The sequence below is a fragment of the Dermacentor andersoni genome, chromosome 7 (genome assembly GCF_023375885.2).
Source record: "Dermacentor andersoni chromosome 7, qqDerAnde1_hic_scaffold, whole genome shotgun sequence".
Classification (NCBI taxonomy): domain Eukaryota; kingdom Metazoa; phylum Arthropoda; class Arachnida; order Ixodida; family Ixodidae; genus Dermacentor; species Dermacentor andersoni.
Genome location: NC_092820.1, coordinates 78,634,590 through 78,657,150, shown reverse-complemented (window position 1 = coordinate 78,657,150; position 22,561 = coordinate 78,634,590). Strand labels below are relative to the sequence as shown.

The window sequence follows — 22,561 nt, the reverse complement described above, 5'->3', positions numbered from 1 at the left end:
TCACCGGAACCGTTGTCAGATGGGAAGAGGACTTGGCGCCTTTCAAGGTGCCGCCTTCACTGGCGCGCATCAGCGTTTACCAGAAAGCGCCCAAAAGTGTCGAAAAAACACGTGCGCGCGCCCGTATGAGTATTCTCCGAAAAGGGTCGACAGGCCTCCAACTGCCCCCGTGAAGGGAAAACAGGTTTCGCTCTTGGAAGGGGAGTTCCTTCGGCGGAGTTGGGGAGCGTCGTAGCTTGACAGTGCCTCTGTGCGGTGTGGAGAAAGAGAAAGAGGGAGGTGGGGGTTGTTCATGTTATTTGCTTCCAAAGAATGTATGTGGTTCATAGCCGCACCAATGTGGCCCTGTTGGTACACCATGGTAAAGGATTTGTCGTACTTGCGCTATGCAAAATCCTATACCAAAGTGTGTGGACGGCGACAAGGTTGCCGTGCATGCGTGCGCGCCTGAGTTTTTTTAACGCGCTGGGTAAGGTCGTCTACCTTGCTGCGGGGGGGGGGGGGGCAACATTGTGCCCCCCTCCCCCCCGCAGCAAGGTGGATGAAGGTAGAAGGCACTTGTGACTAGTATATCCAGGAGAGCACTTTGTGTTAGTCTCTTCCCGTTTCTGTCTCCTGCACCGCAAATTGTTTCTTCACCTGCTCTGATAAAGCACGGCGTGCACTTTGAACGGACACACGAGCACGAAAACGAATGTTGCGACGTATGCAGGTCATTGGAGGGGGGGGGGGGGGTAGCTCCACTGTTTAGCGATTTTCGATCCAAACAGGGAAACAAAGGTGACGTCGATGCTTCACATGACGGCGTAGGTTCAGCTCTGTTGCAGCGACATGATGATGGTTGGAGGCCGTGATAGTGTCCTAAAAACGGCACTCCCAAATCTAAAAAGAAGCGCTCGCATTGGTGTTTGGCTACGAAAGATTTCACCATTTCGTTCATGGCCACTCAGTGGTACTTGAAAGTGGCTATCGCCCTCTTATCGACGTAGCAAAATAATGCGATATCGGAAATGCCTCCGCGGGTGCAGCGATTTTTTCTGAGATCGTTGCGGTACGACTACTCACATTCGTTCCCAGTTAACAGCTGACCCTAGCGGACATGCTGTCAAGACCGCCTGCTCCTGGAGATGGTACCGTTGTGGACACTACCGACGTCAAGCTACATGCTATCAGCGTGGTTTTGGCTGCTGCTATTGATAGTTAGTGCGCACATGTGCCGATGCGATGCAATCCCATAATTAAAGAAATGCCTGCTCAGTGTTCTAACTTCCACACAAGTGCGAGTAGTGGGTGGCTTGATTGGTGGCATGTTGTTCTGTCCACTTTCATTTCCCTTTAGCAATTATCGTTTTGACCCTTCAATTAAAAAAAAAGCTACAAATTTCACCTCTGCCTTCCTTGGCTTTATTATCGGTGGACTTCATGTGGTTGTGGCTAACAATAACCGGTGCCCTCGTTCCCCTTCTGGTTCATTGAAATGCGAAAGGCATTATTCGAGGACGGAGTGGAGGGCACCTCCACTCCGATCGGTTTAGCCTACAATAATGGTGACGGGTTTAAGTACATAATCTATTCCGCCTTCATGATGAAATGGTTTAAAATGTACTAAAGCTGGTCTCGACATGCCAGACCTGGCGACTTCGACGTTATCGTGACATCATCATAGATCAAAATTTGCCGACATTGCTTAGCCACGGCCTGTCGATGAATGTTTTCTTATCGAGCGGCTATGTTTAGGGGCAGAATGTAAAAACGCTTGTGTACCATGCATTTTGCACGGTAAAGAAAACCAGGTGGTCGAAATTAACGCCGTGACAACCCGTTACAGCGTGCCGCAACAGGTTGCGATTCTGGGAGCGTTGCTGTGTCTAGTTTCGGTTTCGTTTCTACTGTCTCGTGACATGACGCAGAAAGTGGTCACGTGGGGGCAGGACGTTGCGACGTTTTGTAAAGCCTAACGTTTTGACCCTCGCTCGGTCGACTGCTGTACTGCAACGTCGGCACTCGTCGGTAGCGGCGTAGGAGGCGAGAGGCTAGGTTGCAGCGAGCGTCAAGATCTCGCGATATCCTGCCACGTGACCACTTTCTGCTACATGACGTCACGGCACAGTAGCCCCGTGGACAACGAAACCGAAATTGACGGTGGAAGAGCTGTCAGTGTTGTGCTGATGCTTGTCAGTATTCTGGGGTTTACAAACCTACTCCTAGAAAAATTTACACCCTTTGGAGCTTATCTTGTCCCACAACGATAATCGTCGTCTGTCTTGCCCGCGTTTTCATTTTTTAACGCGGCGAACCCTGTACTTCCCAGTCACGAACGGCATGCGCGTTATCAGTGTGACGCAGCATTCTCGACAGGAAAGTAGTGAGCGTCGAGTTTTCAAGAAAGGAAACGCAAGCAAGGCAGATGACAATTATCGTTGTGGGACAAATATACACCTCAAGGGGTGCAACTGTTTTAAGAGTGTACTCAAAAAATACTTGCACTCTTTGGGGTGTGTGCGTACAAAACACCTTTAAGCAAAATTACACCATTTTGCCACAACGATAATCGTCATCTGTCTTGTCCGCATTTCCTTTCTTTGACGCGGCGAGCTCGGTGCTTCCCAGTAACGAACGGCATGCGCGTTATAGGCATGACATAGCATTCCTGACAGGAAAGTAGCGGGCGCGGCGTTTTCAAGAAAGGAAACTCAAGCAAGGCAAATGACGATTATAGTTGTGGCAAAGACACCCCAAAGGGTGTACTTTTTGCCTAAGAGTGCAGATGACGATTACACTCTTAACACGGTTGCACCCTTTGGTGTGTATATTTGTTCCACAACAATAATCGTCATCCGCCTAGCTTGCGTTTTCCTTTCTTGAAAACTCGGCGCTCGCTACTTTCCTGTAGAGAATACTGCGTCACACTGATAACGCGTATGCCGTTCGTGACTGGGAAGTACCGGGCTCGCAGCGTTTAAAGAAAGGAAACGCGGGCAAGACAGATGATGATTATCGTTGTGGGACAAGATAAGTCCCAAAGGGTGTAAATTTTTCTAAGAGTGTCCACTCTAAGAAAAGTTTGCACCCTGTGGAGTGTATCTCTGCCACACAACAATCGTCATCTGCCTTGATGCGTTTCCTTTCTTGAAAACGCCGCGCCCGCTACTTTCCTGTCCAGAATGCTGCATCACACTGGTAACGTGCATGTCGTTTGTGACTTGAAAGTACCGGGCTCTCAGCGTTAAAAGAAAGGAAACGCGGGCAAGACAGATGACGATTATCGTTGTGACAGATATACACCCCAAAGGGTGCAAACTGTTTTTAGAGAGTGTTGTGTGGCAAAAGGGTGTATTTTGGCTTAAGAGTGCACTCTTGAACAGATGTACACTCTTTGGGGTGTATATTAGCCAGACAATAATCGTCATCTGTCTAACTTGCGTTCCCTTTCTTGAAAACGCTGCGCTCATTACTTTCCTGTCGAGAATGCTATGCCATTGCTGATAACGCGCATGCCGTTCGTGACTTGGAAGTACCGGGCTCGCAGCGTTGAGGAAAGGAAATGCAGGCAAGACAGCTGGCCTTCGGGTCGAATATGACCCGAAGGGTGTAATTTTGCATAAGAGTGAAAAGTGGAAAATGCAGTGTCAGTAGAAAATACTGTCAGTACTCCATTTATAGAAGAGATTGGGAAAATAAATATTCAATTTAACGTTGAAACCCCAGTGCTGCTACGCCACTGCGACGTCGCCGATTTTAGCATTTATTCTAGTATTTGAGTCGTTATGTCAAAGCAAAAATTTTCGAAAATCGCTATATTCACTCTTTGGCTCCTTTATGTACGGTGTACTCTACCTTTACGGGCAAAAAAATTAACTGAGCCTGAGCAGGCGGTGTCGAAAACCATGACGTCACGGTGCGGAAACTTCAAAGCGACGTCACCACTCGACGTTAGTTTTTCGGTGTTTTCAGGCTTATCAAGCATACTCTTGCAGTAAAAGAGTGGCTTTTTTTTACATTGTAGAAGGGTAATTTGCTAGTAAATATAGCCTAAGTAATATTTTTTAATGCCTTCTGTAAATGTCATTTACAGAAGGTCTTTGTTCGAGAGGAACTGCAACATTTTACACGGACGGAGACAGAGCAGACACACACATACACAGCAAGCATCTCCACTGTGTAAGAACAGTTGGGCCCTTTGTTTCCTCCATGTATCTGTCGTATTGTGTACCAACTTGCCCAAATGTCAGCTCTCGTCAAGGCCCTTGATTTTGCAAGAACGGATCTTCTTTTTGCAGGGCCTCAATGAGTTGGGCGAGAAGCTCAACCTTCCCGTCCGCATCGTGGAGGGCTACATCTCGTCCATCGAGGTGGCCATCCCGTGGTCCAGGCCACTCACGGACAACAGCGTCGTCGAGGTCGACGGACTCATGCTCACCGTACAGCCCAAAGAAAGGATCGACGACGGTATGGGCGGCCGTCACTGTGACAGCTGCTTTAGCGTCCCCTTCTTCTTAAGGTCTTTTCTTTTTTAGGGGTGTGAGAATCTGAAAAAAGTTTTGAATGACTCGAACAGTGTTGCAATAGTTTAAATTCTGTAGTGTGCGCGATCACACTCAAAATTAGTGGGAAATGTGCAATAAATTCCATCCCGTCGGCCACACTATCTATTGTTTGATATGGAGGACAATCCCAACTGCTGTCCCCCAGATATTAGACCTTGCTGTTGGGTGCGGGAGTTGGCCGAGGTTGAGGAGGACTTTGAGATGAAAACTGGAGGTTTATTTACATTATTTACAGTGAGAGTACAAAGAAATTAACAGTCATCAAGTCATTACGGGCCTGCAGCAACTTGGATGCTACGGCCCGTGGCAAGAAGCTCGAAAGAGATGAATGAAGGAATGCTCCCTTGCTGCTCCCGGTCTCTGGCTCTTAAGCCCTTCGGTGTCTTGAAGTCACGTTCGGCCAATCGGCGAGCCCGCTCAGGTGTCGTCATTTTTGGCCAATGGTAGGCGCCCGTGCGATTGTGTCACATCCGGCGCACAGGGTCGCTCCTTGGGCCCCAACTGTCCGAGGGCTTACTTCTCTCTGCGTGCGGTATTGCCATCCTGACTTGCAAGCGCCGTCACAATAGGCGGAAGGGGGCGACGTTTCAGTGCTGCAAAGCAGCTTTGCTCGGGCCCTGCGTTACCTGGAACCGTGCCAGCCTCCCGCTACACTTTCGGAAAGAGTCAAGCAGTGAATAGCTCCACTTGCGGCGCACGAGGTGGGGATGCCAACTTGTTAGCACGTGCCGTGCGTTGGGAACGGGGTAGATGTGCTTCTGCGCTATACAGTTGACTACCGGGTAATCCAATTTTTTTTTTCCGGTTAATTCGATCTCGACCAAAGGTTCCAGCCGGCACTTATAAATTTCTGTGGGTCCAACCTTCCGTTATTTGGATCTCAAAATGGGCCTTCAACGGCGAATTCGAACTCGATTGGTCAGCTTCCCCGCAATACAGCCGTGTAATACGGTGGAGCATACCAACACTCACGAGACACAGTATGCATTTCTTAATTATACAGGCACGCATGCGCCGTCTCCGGTCACAGGACGAGCACCTAGTAAGCGTACTGGTAGCCATTCAGAGCTGTTTCTGACTTTGCTGCAGCGAGTTGAGCACTCGTTTCACCCGCCAAGCGTGTCGCATACGAGACCGTTAACAAAGCCTAGAACGTGTTCCTTAATTATATTCGTGCACCGAGAAGCGGAGAAAAACCATCTGTGTTTTGGGAAAGGCGGTAAAAAAAAAAAAAAACGCTCGGGAAGTTTAGTCTGCCAGTAAACTTGGGCGTCTCGGCGTTCGTACTGTGGCCGGAGACGGCGCATGTGCGTGTGTAAATTAGGAACACCTGCTATACCAGCGGCACCTTACCCCGCTTTGTATGCTTCACCGCATAACACAGCTGTACTACGGCGAAGCTAACTTTAAAGGCAATACTATCAAGCGAATTAACGGCGTGTTTCGATGTTTTTCTTCCTCTTGTTTAATTCAACCCACTGCATAATTCGACCAGTTTCGTTCGACCCGTCAGGATTGAATTAACGGCAGTCGACTGTTCATAAAATGTGAGGTTAGCTACATAGTGGAGTGTATATCTTAGATAAAGAAAGGTTGTGGGATCGTTCCCCACCTGCGGCAAGTTGTTTTTTCATCCACTTTCATTTCCATTAATTTATCGTTTTTTTATTGCATTTATTAAGCACAAGTAATTTCCCCTATGTTGTCCTTGGTGTCAGTGTTTGTTGGCTTCTCATGATATGATTAATGAAAATTGGGCCCTTCGGTTAACCCCCCTTCTTCTCGCTTACAATATGCAAGAAGTTAGTTACATAGTGGAGCGCTCTATACATTGTCCAGGGACCCAGATGTTTCCTTCTGAACCGTGATAATTCACACAACCTGCAGAGTCTTGGCAAACAAACTGCCTATCTGTTCCGAATGTTCCATTTGGGCTTCAAATAAACTATGCTTCATAATCTAGGTTCTTATGACAAACTTGCTAACATTGTGGATACTAGTTAAATCTCTATAATTTGATCTTGAAAGGGCCTAAACATTTTTTCGAATTAAACAGAGTTCCAAATGAAGAAAGCCCACTGAGTGGGGGACGTGCGTGTGGAGCTGCATGACTGTAAAACATGCACTGAAGGAGGCACGTGTCGTGAGTTGCAGGACATCAAACGATTTTTCTTGTTACGAATAGGGGCCACAAAGGTATTTGCATAATCTGGCAGTCCGAAAAAAGCTAATTTTGATGGCAAAATTGATTTAGTCTTTACCACTGCAAGGAAAGTTTTACTTTCAGAATCTTTTTATGGGTGTCGTACAGTGTACTTTTGATTGTGATTGAGCTTGATCCAGATCGAATTTTTTGGTTGCGATTGGCACCTTTGCACAAGCTGCATGAGGAAACCAATTGCAAGTCGAGAGAGTTTCGAGGCTTGATTGTGATTGGAAGCGGCCACCTTGCACCGATATCACTCTGTTGTGATGGAAAGCCTTGTTCACAAATTTAAGTTGGGGAAAAGCCAAAATGTTTAATTTCCCACTAAATGTCTTTTTTTTTCTTGGTCAGCATTTTCATTTATCATCATGCCTCTTCCTGACCAGACAGGATTCAGTCAAACCGTGGATTTAATTTAGTCAGTTGTGCTTCATTGGAATACCTTCCTGAAATTTTGTGATGGTCGAGGCTGTGGGTGTGCTTTGCCTTCGCTCGTCAAGCTGCACGCCATCTCGAACTTCAGATATAGCATATGCGACCTTGACTCAGCAAAGCTATCTCTTTATGCTCTGTTGTGCAAATACTATCTGGAGTTTTATGCCGACACAAGATCTTGGGCGTTCTGTCTTAAGTACACATAACAAATTTGGTAGTAGGCATTTGCGGTAGTTGCCGGCACATCACCTCAAACAACCAACTCCGCTTCACGAGTGCGGCCGTCAGACCAGTCAGTGCGTGTGACCTTGCGCCCTATCCCCCTGATCTGTTTGCACTTGTCTACTAGTCCATTCAGAACAAGCTTTCTACGACAGCTTGCTGCCCACCACCCCCACCAGCCAGGCCTAGCTAGCACTGCTGGGCCATGATTCGATAATGGACCTCATTCTCATTCAGCTATGCGCATGCACGTACGCTCGCTCCCAGCTGCAGCCAAGCTGTGCCGCCATCGCCACGGGGCAGGTGTGCGAAATGAGTGCGTGATCTCTTGCACAATTCATGGAATTTTCAGACCTTGAGAGACTGAACAGTAATTTGCACATGTTCTAGATGATAATATTGATTAAGGAAACACTTCAGCAGTTTGTGGGAAGGACTGCAAGCAGTTTTGTCGGTGAAAGTGACTCCGCGAACCTAATGCTCAAACGGTGGGCTCGGCGTTTGTGGCGGGTCTCAAGCCGAACGCTTGCTGTGCTGTCGAATGCACAAATCAACGTGGAATGTCGGATGTGTTGTACTAGTGTGGCGTGCCCTGTCAAGTAAAATAAGAATGCTGTATTACCAGTGAACCGTCACGTGATTCTTGCTGAGTGAGACAAGCCTGCATTCTGGCAACCACAGCACTAGCACTGTAAACTCGGCACTGGTGTGTAAATGCTTCCACCCGACAGATGTCACCACGGCTTGACACTTCTCCGTCTGCTCACATTCGCGATGAAAAGAAATTTTACCTGCCGCAGTAGCCCAGTCGCACTGCTTAGTTCGAGGTCGGGGGTTTCAGTCCTGGCTGCGGCAGCTGAATTCCAGTGGAGACGGAATGCAAAAAAGCTGTACCATGCACTGGGTGCACATAAGTAAACGCCAGCTGTTCAAAATTAGGTCATAGCACTCCACTATAGCATACCTAATAATTGGAGTAGGGGTAACTTAAAACTATTCTAATGTTTTTATTCTGAATCTGCCATTAACTTTCCATGATAAGTCAAAATGGCTGGGGTCCAGCTCACACGGACGGTGCGCAAGCTTTTTCCACCTGTCCTGGAGGGCTAATCATGGATGTTGGGAAAATAATAATGATAAAAAAAAAGAGATTGGAATAGTTTTGTTGTCCTGTCCAAGAGTGTGGTGTTGGCACCTTGGACCTCGGGATCTTTTTGTCAAATATTTTGCAGCACATATGAAGGTCGTTGATATGCGCCATTTATCACGTCTGCTTGTTAAGGCCTGCCTTTGTGTAAAGCCTGCAATGCTGCATTGGGAGTGCAAGACTTTGGAAGAAGTTTCACTAAACGTCCCATACATGCCTTCACGCTGGTTAATTTCTACAAGTTCTTACTAGATGGCGCTAGTTTTCCTGCCGACGATGGCATTATCATCCTTGCATACTGCACTCAACACAAAACTGCAATCTTGATTCTGACTATGACGAAGTGGCTCTGGATAGGCCTAGCCTTCAGCTATGATAGGCTGCAAAAAAATATAATCCTGGGGTCTTGCACACTAAAACCACGATCTGAATTAAGCACGCCCTAGTGTGGGACTTGGAATTAATTTTGACCACCCGGGGTTCTTTAACGGGCACCTAAATCTAAGAACGCAACTCTTCTTGCATTTTGCCCTGTCAAAATGGGGCTCTCGTCGCTGGGATTGAACCTTTGAGCACAGCAGTGGACCATCATGGGCAGTTGGCAAGCTGTTATAGTAAGTTTGCACTTAAAGCCAGATACCTCGAAGACCACTGTACATCAAGGAAAAATATATGTTCACAATTATTTCTGACCATGGAGAGTGCATTAATACAAAAAGAAACAGTCATAGGAGCAGACGCTACGACACAATGCACCGAAAGTGCAAAATGTGCCGAGCACACAACAAGCCTTGAATTGTTTCATTCATTTAAAAACAAACATGCAGTGCTAGTGCAGAAAGTGCAGCCAAATTGAAGAGACCTGTTAAGTCTGTATGCTAAGCCACACTAGCCGGTTTCACTCAGAGGACCCTTCTGTGTTTGGAAAGTGCTAGATATTTGATAGAAGAAATTGCTGCTGTAGCTTTCAGCTAGCCATGGTGGTTCTAAGTTGTTAAACTTTGTCTTGTATTGGCAAGCCCAAGCAAACGCTGCAGACATGTTCTTCTTTATTTTTAAATCCTTCTAGTATAAAGCTGCATACCACCTTGTGTCAGCTGGACCTCGGTTATTTCGTGTAACGTCACCATGTGCACTTACAGTCCAAAAGAAACGCCTGAAATGAGTGCTGCATTCATATGCATTGTCTGTCTTGATCTGTCTTCTTTTTTCATAGCGTTTTTTATGCGCGGTAACTGTCTCGCTTGACATTATTTCCTGTCTCTATGTGCAGCGTCCGTGTTTGAACCCATGTTGGGCAGCATGATGTCGAGCATGCAGCTGGCCGAGGAGTACCTGAAGCAGGAGCCCCTGGACGCGGAGAAGGAGGCGTCCGCGGCTGCCGAACCTTTCACGGGCCTCGAGCAGTTTGCTCAAGCTATCGAAACCGGTGAGCGAAGGCAGGAAATGTGGGCCGATTGAATGGAACCCCGCAGGGTCGTCTGCGTCAGCAGGTGTTTGGTGTGTTGCGACACCACAGACCCCAAGCACATGGGGGGTTGGACCCTCCCGCGTGTAGCCTTGCATGGCAAAAAAAAAGGGGGATTCTGGGGTTTGAGCCGATGCTGAGTGCTTGGGTCTTGTAAGGCTCCTTAACAAAGGCAACACACCTCTTTGGCTTTGGCTTCACAGAGACAGCACCCCCGAACTGATTCGACAGGAGGAAATCTGCTTTCGCCTGTTCCTGTCCCTCCTCTTGTTCTTTTACTTTTTTGTCAACCTTTCTTTCTGTTTTGTCATCTCCCTCCTTCCTAAATTCCTTTCTTCCAGGTAGCCTGGGTTAACCTGTGTAGTACATCCACCCTTGAGTATGGTGTATTAGGTTATAGCAATTATGTACAACTGACACTTTGCTTTCCTCTCAAGTCTTGTAGCGTCCCTTTCTTGAGCTCAGTGGTGGACGGCTGGCATCGCTGCTGACATTAAATAAAGCTTTATGGCATCAAGTTCTTTCCCTAAAGTTATCACTAATCAGAAAACTCCTACATGAATTCAATCCAAAAGTGCTGTGCATTCAAGAGACGCATTTAAAACCTACGCACACTTTCTCTGGCAACTCACCATTTTTCATAAAGACCGCGACGGCACTAATGCCTCGTGTGGCTGTCGTCCAGTTGTAATGCTGACACCATGTTGTCGGGGACCTTTGCAGAATGGTGGCATGCTGTAGTAGTTACCGAAGTTTATGCTTCCAGCCAACTAGAATACATTGTTCACTTGTGCAGAATAGTAGTGTCCCGCTGGTAGTAAAATATATTGCAAGCTCTCGAATAAAAAATGGCAGCTGCGCTTGCAGTTTCAAATTGACAGGTGGTAAGAACCGGGTGCTGTTCCTAATGGAAATATGCAGCTAGGTATGAGAACGCACCTGGAACAGAAATAACACTGAAAATCCGGTTTCCAGGCCTAAGTGCTGTTGGATTGTAACTGCTGACGCCAACTACAGCGCAATTGATATTTGAGCTCTAAGGACGAGTCCCTATATAAAACAACTGACATAATGAGCTCCTTTTGTAGAACTATTGAGTTTGTTATAATCGGGTTTGAGCGTATTACCGTTAGTGTCCTGTACACCCTTGTCCGATATGAAAGAGAATACCTTTTCTGTGTTGGAACCGCAATTCCTGCAAATGTGAAAGTCAGAATCTCACTCGCTGCTATTTGTTTTTGTTCTGTTGAAGAAGCCTGCTCATGGAACTTTTCCTCATTACAAGAACACACAAGAATTACTGGCTTTGAACACAAATTCGTTGTTCCCTTTCATATCGGACAGGCCTGTACACATTGCCATTGATAAGCTTTCATGCACTCTTGGTTCTCTTTGGCCATAAATTGCCCTTGTGCCATTAAAGTCTGTACATCGGAGTGGATGGAAGGGCTGGGCCACTGACTTGCTGGTTTGCATAGGTTGGGGTAATGGTGAGCGAAAAATTGTTCAGTCTTGCTGGAAGGGCACAGCATCGAAAGCGATAGCCAGGTTTAGCAATGCACTGAAGCTCCTCCTGTGATGTTCTAGCAGTACCTAGAGGCAGCTTGTCGGTGCAATGTTGAACGAGTTGCAACTGTAGCTTCTCAGCAGAAACAGTGCTCTGGGAGATACCAGGCACCTCACAATGCTGTCATGATGAATGTCGCCAGCTGAATCGCACGTGTCGCACCTCAGTGTTGCATGAAATTAGAAAAAAAAAATTTTTTCACCCGCATGTGCTCGTGGCCGTGGCTACACGTGTTTTGCCCACGCCGCTAAGCACATATGCAGGCCAAGTGGCATACCTTGCTGGTAATCTGCAGCTGGTGTAAAGTCTAAGGGCGCGCTGAGATGGCTGGTCGCTTCCCGTGCCCTGTGTTCCTGTGTGCCTGGTGTTCAAGGTTGCGTATTCAATCTGAACTTTCCGAGACGCAGTGGAGTGAGAGGCAGCACAAAGCGTTCATTCTTTGTTGCTGGCACTCTTCCATCATGCCAGCATTATGACAGGGGAGTTTTCAAGGTCATTGAGTGAGATCTGTTTACAATTGCCTGTGCGTGTGTGACACCATGCTTGTAAAGGGGCCCTGAACCACTCCTTGGTGCTGGTGAAGAAACGTTTTGTGGATAGCATATGCTGCTGCGAGCATCCCGGCCAAATTTTGCACTCGTCCAAGGCGTGGAGGGCTTGCAAGTGGAGCATGAATCCCTTCTCGCTCTTTTCAGCAGATGCCTTCTCCTTGCCCTTTTGATGCTGCTGGCAGCTGCCTCTTGACTTCAATGGGCAGATTCCCATAGAATGCTGCCATTAGCCAATAGTTATCAATAAAAAAGCGTTTTTGGATCAGTGCACTTCTCTTGCTGTTACTGCGTATATTTATTGACACAGGTTACTAAACAGACTGAAGTAAGCAAAAATCTGCTTTCGAATTGTGACACGAATTGTGTACTTCTGTAAGAAGCAGCTTATCCTAAACTCGCACTCAGCCACACCTGCCCTCCAAGGACTGAAAAGCAAGCACTCACTCCTGGCGCCTCCTGGCTAGATCCTTTGCCAGATACCTTTTCATGCTGAGCTATTGACAGCGCTTCAAAACATGCAATTTGGATGTGGCGGTCTGTCCGTCAAACTGGCGCAAGACAAGGCTGGCCTGTGCCATGTAGCACGGCCATACTGGAGCACATGAGCGTGAGGACGCACTCCGGCCTTGTTGTGCACATAGCAAATGTACCACAGTTGCATGTAGCTGTCTGTTATGTAGCTTAGATTCCACGGCTGCCACGGGGTGTCGCAACAGACCTACTTGCTGAGGACAACCGCATGCTCCGAGTGGTCTGTGGGCGACGTGTCCTGAGCTGTGTGGCAAGCCTGCCCAAACACCAACGTCCGACTAGAACAGGTCGTCTGCTTCCTAAGTTGCACACCTTCGAGGTGTGTTGCCATCGTGGTCGAAGCGTGAGTCTACACTGCAGCACCCATTGCTTAACCAATGTGGGCGGTGCCGACGTACTTCCATGAGCAAACGTAGACAACGTTTTGTTCGAACCTCAAAAATTTTTCGATTGCCATAGAGATAAGTGCAAAAGGAAATGTGCTGCTTATCCCACTCGGTGGGAGAAAACACTGCCGCGTGTGACGATTTAGTACGCCATGGCACAGCAAAGCGATGAGACATTGGGAGCTCAAACATAAGTTGAGGAATGGCCTCAGGTTTGGCAGGTTGTAGGCACCGCAATCGGAAGTAATGTTGTCTACGTGAACATCCAAAATCAAATTTGAACTGCGCGCCACAGTGACGTTCGGTAGGTGGGACGTTGTGGGCACGCCCCACTCCACCGTAGCCTTCGCAGTGCAAGGCATTGAAGGGAGCGGTAGCTTTGCGAAGGAGATCACAGGCTATCTTCGATTGCTAATTACTCCATTTCTGGTAGATGCATTGAACTACTTTTTCATTCAAAGTACTATTTCTGAAATAATCCACTTCAACATGTAATGGCACTTCTTGACTTCAGTGGGAAGTGTTTCAGGTTCCCTAGTCGGTAAGTAAATGTTTACTGCAATTTCTACAGTCAATAAAACAAGCCTTACTTAATCTGATTCTCTAGTACTTTTCTGTTGCTATTAGTGCTTTGCTTTTCAAGTGAAACTGCTACTTTATTTCTCTCAGGGAGGATGAATCCCTTTTCATGCTTTTTTTTTTTAATTTGCAAGCCCCATCTTCTGACGGCTGCAGGCATTAAGCATGGTTAACCATTATGTCCAAGATTTATGACTGCACGATGCGTCCCATGCAAATCTTATGCTGGGAGCCATGCTACTTTCTTAGCTCTCTGCATGACCTGCAGCTTGCTCATAATTGCATAATTATGTCCTGAACTTGTGATTTCTTTATAAGTGCTTACTAACGAGATGCTATCCCACCAGGTAGGCTTTTGCAAACTGAAATTTTTACTGCTGAAACTTTAAAACGTCGGACTAACAAAATTTGTGATTTAATAAAGTTTATCACTGCAAGTGCGACTTCATAATGTCTAGGTTTGACTGTATTAGGAAATTTGCAGGCTTAGGATCGCGTCAGCTGACGCAGGGCAGGAGTATCTGGAGAACACTGGAAGCCTTTGTCCTGCGGCGGATATGGAATGCTTGTATGAAGGCTTTCCTTGCATCTTCACACCTGTTCACTGTTAGTTTTATCGTAAAATGCCCAATCTTTACAGCTATGATATTGACACCAGCAATTTTTTGCTCATTTGCATCCAGTTTCAAAACCCATTTCAAAACTGCACAGACCATCCCTGTGCAATTTTTTGAGAGCCCTATTTTCTGTACCTGCATGCCATAGCACCACCCATTCATAAAAGCAATGTATAATGGCAACTGAAATTTTATCTGGTGTAGATCGTTACTGCGGGGACTTCAGAACTATGGGGCTATATTGGAACTATAGACTATATGGCAGAGTGCCAATGCACTAGTCTGCAATATAGTCAACATATTGAACTGTCCCTGAAACTGTTAGGACAAATCTTGTAGACATGTAGGGTACGGCTCCATTAAAAGATTCGTGCCACAAAGTGAGTGACCTCTCATATTAAAGAACGAGAAGAAAGGGGGTTTACCGAGGCGCCCTATTTTGATTAATCGTGTCGTGAAAAGCGAACAAGCAAAGACACCAAGGACAACATAGGGGAAATTACTTGTGCTTACTAATTGAGTAAAAGAAATGATAAATTAATGGCAATGAAAGTGGATGAAAAAACAACTTGCCGCAGGTAGGGAACGAACCCACATCATCGCGTGCGATGCTCTAACCAATAGAGCTACCGCGGTGCCGTTTCCCCATCCACTTTCTTGGGTATTTATGTGTTGCTAGTAGGACTAACCTTTGAAGTGTTAGCCAGCGCCACCGCTCGCAAACCTTGGCGGCAGATGTGGAACATCCTTTCTGCCGCAGGCGTCACGAGTACATGATCTTTCTGGGTGAAGGCAACTGGTCAATAAACCCGCACATGCTACCTGAAAGCATCAATGTTGCCGTATTCAAGACCCTCTTTATGTAAGAACATCAAGAAAGGGAGTTAACCGAGGGGCCCAATCTTTGCCGAAGATGCCGAGCGATGGGGGAGTTTCCCAGCTCCTCGACCATCATCATTGCTCGTCTGTCGAAGCGACCGTCATGCCAAAGGTGGTGCGTCGCCATAATGTTGCAAATAAATGGACTAAAAGCGTGAAAGGTTGCAGGCTACTGCAACACCATCGCCAGTCACAAGCACGGCAAAAACGGCATCGATTCCAACCAAAAAACTAGTTTTTGACTTTGTTCAACTTATCTGTGGGTATAGTGTACTAGATAACTGTGGGGATTCGATTGATAGAAAGGTATGTGCTGCCAACATGACATTAAAAGCCTGTGGGATTTGGAATATTTGTTTTAAAAGGGTCAATTTTACCGTTATTTGAATGTAATGCGAGGCTCGAGATCAAGCAATGAAAATTGTGAAAACAAAAAAAGCTCTTGTTACACTCGAGTAAATACACTAATTATTTGTTGCTTTCTCGGAGAATTGAAGCTCCATAGGACACTACCCAGTTGAGGGCTATCTAATGAACAGAAATGAGAAAAACTTTGCCTGTACGTGCTCTTTTCAAGCAGACTTGGCAAGTCTGCGTTGTAATTGGGTGGGCCAATTGAACCATGCAAAGCCTCAAGTTGTGGCTGTTGCGGCACTCTTTTCTATGCCCAAGGATGAGTTTTCTTTTAAAGGAAATCGCCTTAATAATGTAGCTGTTCTGCTTCTATTCAACAGTATTCTGCAGGATCAAGGTGAAGCTGACCAACACCATCGTCAGGGTAGACCATTTTCCCGAGCCCTCTTCGAAGCAAGGCATTGCACTGGAACTGCGCATTGCATCGTGAGTGCCCTTTTTTTTTTATGTAGCTGCTACGCGTTTTGGAGAAGGAAACATTTAAGGAAGGTGAAAGGTGCCATTGAAACCATGCAGTGTTGCCCCCCCCACCCCTCCTCCCGGTCTTCGTTGTTATTTTAGTGAAGAAATTGTTGGGTTCGTGGTTGGTCAGAGGTAGCAAGTTCTTAAGAAGTGAGGGGAAAGAGAGATCAAACGTCATGCAGGACATCATGCGAGCTAAAAGAGCGTGGGTAGCTCCTCTGCTCCACGGTGGGTGGTCTCCTCAATCCAGGAGTCCGGTAGACTTAGCTTCTCTTGTTGCTGGGTCGAACAGCTCGAGCAACGCTCTACTGCGTATGGGCGTGCGGTAGCACAACTGAGCTCGCCATGCCACATTTGACCCAACGGCAATGGGAGCAGGAAGTCAATGTGGCGAGTACACAAGTGGGGAGTGCCCCCTTGCTAATGATTGCCTTGCCAAGTCAGGTGCAAATTCTCATTTCATTTTCCTTCTGTGGGGGATACTCGTGCATTTACTGTTTTCACATTGCGAGGAATGGCAACGATTAAGCAATTGTAAAGCATGCATGACTTGCTACAAGTAAAGTTACCTCATTTTAATGGTGCACCCACTTGCCTAAAGGTTGCATTACAGCTTACAGTAGTGTTTTCTGTTTCATAAGCTGTAAAACCAACAGAAGTTGCAAGTTGCGCTTCACTACTTAGTGGGTTCACAAATGGTATGTTAAATTGGCTGTAGTGACACTGATGGGGCATGAAAATGCTCATCCACTTAATCTCCAGTTAATGTCTTCAAAAAGCATGGTTTATGTCAGACTGGTGATGCTACTTGGGAATATGTACTGCTCTGAACTTGTGATGCAGTCAGTGGTCTGGTTTCCGGAAGTAAAATCCAAAAGTGCTCCATAGAAATAAATCGCAAGGGAAAAAATCTGCCTTTTGTGAAGGTCTAGTTGTCACTATGCTCCACTATAAGCTGTTACTTGCAATTACTTGTCACTGTTAATTGTAAGCTTTTCATTATTCTTGCGTGTGCTATTTTGTGTTCCATACACGTACTCCTTGCTCCTACACGTCTGTATTTGACTGTAACCAAACCACTTGTGTAATGCCTCTGCTTGGGGCACTCGAGTGATAACACGAAATAAAGCAAAATTTCCTTATTCCAAGTGAAAAAACAGATAGTGAATATTTTGTTCTCTGCACACAAGCTGTAAGGGGTCAACAGGAACCCTATCATTTATTTTTGAAGTTTGTATAAAACAGGGAAGGTAGTAGCTTCGCTCATGATTTGTCGTGGCGCTTTCTGAAGCAGCTGGTCGGCCTTGTGCCCGCTTTTTCCATCTGCGCAGTATGGACTACTATGACGAAGAGTCAGCTGAGGTTGGCGAAATTGCTGGCGAGAGGATAGCCCAGCGGGTTCGGGAACGTATCTCGGTCTCTACGAAGAGGATAATTCTCAACGGAACAAGCCTCTTCACGGACGAGTTCTCATCTGAGGTGCTCGCAAATTTGCCTGCCGAGGACAATGTAAGTGACAAGCTTTAATACAAAAAGTGTGTTGTCTCTTCGTACACTCTTCACTAACATGAAACTCCACCTCTGAAATACTGCACTTATGTCTGCACAGCCTTGGAAATAATTCTGTTCCAGTGTAACGTATACCTGCACTTCGATCTGCACCTCCAAATTCCCGCACTTTGAAAAAGAAGAGGTCCAAGCATATACTAACCCACACAAATGGCCACATATGAAAACGTTCTAACCTTCATAAAACAAACCTTGTATAATTGAACAAGCTTTGACAATTCTCAAAGCAGTTGTCAGAATGTTGCAAATCTCTTGAAGCAATGTTATTTTGCATGTTCCCGCATTTTTCACTTGCTTTCTGTTGTAAGTGCAGTATGGCTTTACGGTAATGTCAGCCTATATACAATGCAAAAATTTGCCTCGGAGTCATGGAAAAAAAGTGCCATGCTGTGTAGGTGTGTGATGCTTGTTTAATGAGTTCGTAGATAACTAACGTTTTGTGGGACTGGAAAAGAAAGTGGCAGTGATCAATGGCAGACGGACTATGGAAGGTGAAGAAGCGAAGTCGGCTGGTAATGAGAAGTCAGCCAATGAACCACCACGTTACCACTGGTAAAAAAAACTCGCTTGAATTTCTTTATGTGTAGCACAGACGTGCAGTTATAATTTTTGAGTACTAGTTTGTTTTTGTATTGTTTTATATAGTTCACATTCGCATGTAGAATATAACTTCTTTTATTCAATTATATGCACACTCCAGGCACATGCCTGCCGTCAGGGTTGCCGATACTGTGATGTTCCGTGTAAAGTCGTGGGGCGATAACATCATCGCCGCACGCCGTATGTTGTATGTGCTAGTGAGAGTGTGCGAGGGTGGGCTGACAACAGCGGCTTAATCTCCTGTGTGCAAGGTAAGAAAGCATGAAGCGAGGAGGCGCAAGGTGCCGGGGGGAGAGCAGGGAGGGCGTTCTACTTCGGCGACAGCTGCGCACAGCGTGACTGCGCAGCCGTCAGGACCCCATCTTGAAAGCGATCTGCGATGAGTACAGAGTCTAGGTGCACCGAGGGCCAATAGCTTCGCATGCGCTCTGTTCTTGCAACTTTGTTCGCATTGAAGTGGGAGGCAACACGAACGTCAATTCGCTTGCTGCTGCTGTCTCGCTTTCTCATTCCATCAATGTTGATAGTGAATGTGCACGGTCATCGAGTGAGATGCAGCCATGTTTGCTTGTGCACGTATGACACCACGCTTGTTAATTTAGTTAGTAAGCAAATTTTTACTAGTTTAATACAGCTGATCAAACTACTATCCTTATGTCGTACAGCAGTCTACTAATTTGCCATCACAATCGATGCTTTGTCTTACTGAGACTTTTTTCAACTAACAGCATCGTTTGTTTTTGCAGTTGAAGCTTGACATATTTGATATGACGTTATATGTGGTATCACTATAAGTAGACTACGCTGTATACGCAGTGACTTTTTGTAGGTGCAGCCTGTGCCAAAAATGAATGTCAAAATACAAGGCAAGATATCCATTGACTTCCAAATGGAAGTCGGCATTTGGAGTCGGCTCTCGTTCACTCTGCCTGTCCCTTTTCCTGAGTACCGTATTTACTTGCATAATGTTCGCACTGGCGTAATGATCGCACCCCTGAATTTTGTCGTCAAAATTTGATTTTTTTCTTTCCCGTGTATTGATCGCACCCTGAACTTGCCGCAGCGATATGTCCTGTGCCAAGTCTAGCTAATGATGATCACACTTACCATCTGTTGAATGCTGTCGAATGCTATGGGAACGACTCAAGACATACCAAGCAGTCTGCATGCACCAAATATTCATAAAAAGATGCCCCATTTCATTCCTTTCATCACTTTCCACACTTCCATGACAAAAAAAGAAAGCTGCTACCATACTTGCCTTGGCTTTATTATTTGTAGGCTTTATAATGGTTGTGGTCAACAACAATAAACAAGGCGCCTTTCGATTCTTCTCGTTTGCACTCGTGGGCACGCAGCAAATCACGAACGGCAAAGATAGTAGCCACGTTTACACTGATACATTAGAATTGTACTGTATTCATACGCCGCCACTTGTAACACAGCTACGATATTTGCCCACCTTTAGCAGAAACCTGCCGTATTAGGATAGTAGTGAAGACAAATGCCGTAGTTTCCACCGCTTACCTGCCATGTGTTTCTATGTCACTGGCAGCTAAGCATGCCCATCTCTGTTTCTGTCCCCTCAAAGTGGACATGGCTACGTTATTGCCGCAGACTTGCCAATATTATTCATTACTGATACGGAAGAAACTGTGTCAGTGTGCGTAATGTACTCGCGAAAAGAAGAAAAAAAATCACATTTGGCGCGTTCAGATCGCTCCGCCGGCTGCCATTTTTGTTTTGGTGTCCCGCACTGTTACAGCGGCAGCTGCCTGTCATCCCGCAGCAAATGCGGGAAGAAAATTTTTTTTTTCTTTTTGGGGGGAAATTTAACCTGCGTAATGACCGCACCCCTGAATTTGCGGCAATATTTTTCACAAAAATGTACTATCATTATGCAAGTAAATACGGTATGTGTTTGTGTGAGCACATTGAAGACAAAAAAAGAAAAGTCAAGATTTTCTATGCACTTATCTAAGCTCTGTCATTTTCTTCATAGGTTCGCACCCACAGGGAATTTCTTGTTGCATGTTTGTTGCTTGTTGTTTCTTGTTTCTTGTTGCATTTCAAGGTTGTTGTATGTCTGGGATGTCCTCCAGACAGTTCCAGGGGCATTTCATCACTGGGGCTTGATGCTGTCCTCTTAGCTGTATTCATAACTCTCTCCAATACCGGCCAGAATTGGAACACACCCCGTACTGCATAAGCCTTGTGATAGTAGTTTGAATTAATGGAAACACAGCAAGCGTGGATGGCTTCAGTGCTTCGTTGTGGATACAAGTGGTTTCACTCTTCATCTGAGCCCATACACAATCCCCATCTTAAACTCGTCAGCAAGGACCGATCACTGCTTGTTTAAAAAGTCTACAATGTTCATAAATAGGTATACTTGTGTTAGTGCTGATCAGTCAATTTGCTAGCGTTTTATTTTTACTGTAGACAGCATTGGGATTGTAGTTGATGGCATGATGGTCGCCGCCTGCAGGAGCCCCAGGAAATGCTGATGGGATGTGCAGGGGCCTCGCCGCCCCTTGCCCCTCCCCACCAAGAAGCCCCCCCGCCACCCATCGTGGAGCCCATCCCCATCTGTCGACTAACGGGCCAGCAGGAGATAAAGCTGCAGCTCAAGAAGGACGAGTCGCTCGAAGGCTCCGGCGTGAGTGTTGGCGAAATGTATTCTCGATTTACTCGGCTGCGATTGCACCGAAACAAATGTAAGTGTTTTCTAGCTCGTTGTAAGCAGCTCTCTGGGAAACCTTTAACAAGCAGTGATTGCGTTTATTAACATACCGTCTCTTAATAGCGAAATTATTATTATGAATAAGCTTGCAGAAAGCGTAACTTTGGGTGAAACTTTTTTTATGACTTGTTTCAGACACGGGCATTATTTCCTTTATCGCAACCACGCTTTGTTAGAAGCATGCCTTGCTGTAGGGCTTGGTTGCAAAGTGCCTTAGCTGTGAAAAAAAAAAAAAATAATGCACGGTAACCCCACTTCCCTCTACAGCAAGGGTGTGTGGCAGTGCTAACTCGCGAGTTACTGATGTCAGTCGAGGTCCTTTTGATATTACAAGTAAAGACATTTGTGGACATCGTTCCTGTAACTTTGGTTTTGTCACGCATATCCTAGAGCATGGTCATGTTAGCGCCCTAGTTGCTTCCTTTGTCGACTTCAAGCATGTTGAACACACAATGTTTGTACAAGTCTCAATGATGGAAGTGGCTCTCTACTGCGATACGTGTACATTGAAAGCCATTCTGTTAAATATTAATGAAATTAGCTTGGTAATTTTTACCCCAAATGCCTCATTGATGCCCATAAAGTTGGCTCCGCTATAGCCACTCACTGGGAGGGACAGGAAACGGTCGATTTAAAACAATCCTTGTAAAATAGTGTTCCTTTCGTGAAGTCAACTCTTCAGTGTCTTCAACGTTCTCACCATGCTACCATTGCTGTCATCGTTGCTGTCAATGTCGCGCTGCCACCGTTGGTGTCATCGTTGTTGCATACAATCGAGTGACTCGGTACATAATTGAAGGAGTTTCGCCCAAAATTGGGGGTAGCCAGGCAAGTAATTTGTCTCGGCAAATGACTTCAAACCCAATAGAATCGCTGATGTTTGCCTTCTTTTCTCAGGTCGACATCGAGTTCAGTCTGGGTCAACTCTCCTTCTTTCTGCGCCCAAGGCAGGTTCACTTGCTCCTTCAAATGGCCAAGGGATTCACGAGCCCCAGTGAGTTTGTTGCTCGTGTTGCAAGTGAGTTTTTTTTTCTTTTTTTTTTTTTTTTTGTCATAGCCCCAGGGAGGTTGCTAGTAATGAAAGTGCTTTTTTTGTGTGTCTTCGATTGCTGCGAATGTGCAGCATTAGCAAATATTCCGGTCTGTAGCTTGTGGCAGTCTATATATGCTCCCGCGTGTGTCGGTGGTGTGTGTTGCTGTGCAACAGCCTGATGCAGTTACCAAGTGCCCCACGATGCTGCGACGACCTCGGCCCACCTCTCGAGTCAAAACCAAAAATGACCCATAATAAAAAAGTACGCAATTATTGGTTGGATCATGCAGGAAACTAAATGTCGCACGATTGTGAATGCATAGCTACTGACCTCAATGTAAAGAAAGAAGAAAATTATGCAGAAGGCCATCAGTGATAATTGTGAATGTAATCAAATAACCAAACGCGTCTAGAAACCTATTCGATTGCAGTGAGGATATTTAGCCTGCCTTTCTTGTTTCAGTAGGCAGTTCCATAGAGCACAGAGGTGTTAGCAAGCACGTCTCTAGTGCTAGCTTAGGTAGGCAGCAAGTGTGCCTCAGCGAGCGATAATAGTTGGCGTTCGGCGACAAACGTGCCCCACAACTTGTTTGTGCAAAAGCACG

At 46.0% G+C, this 22,561-nt stretch overlaps 1 protein-coding gene across 4 annotated transcripts in view; it reads left to right on the top strand.

Moving 5' to 3' along the window:
* Window positions 1-22,561, top strand: part of Atg2 (Autophagy-related 2) — a 117,116-nt gene that overhangs the window by 2,181 nt on the left and 92,374 nt on the right. For 3 of the 4 annotated variants that reach the window (XM_055072764.2, XM_050181521.3, XM_050181519.3), the window contains exons 2-7: window positions 4,281-4,449; window positions 9,831-9,986; window positions 15,870-15,975; window positions 17,343-17,520; window positions 20,669-20,839; window positions 21,821-21,941. In XM_055072764.2, coding sequence (XP_054928739.1) covers window positions 4,281-4,449; window positions 9,831-9,986; window positions 15,870-15,975; window positions 17,343-17,520; window positions 20,669-20,839; window positions 21,821-21,941 — 901 coding nt within the window. The remainder of the gene's footprint in view (window positions 1-4,280; window positions 4,450-9,830; window positions 9,987-15,869; window positions 15,976-17,342; window positions 17,521-20,668; window positions 20,840-21,820; window positions 21,942-22,561) is intronic. The other variant, XM_050181520.3, reaches the window with a different exon arrangement.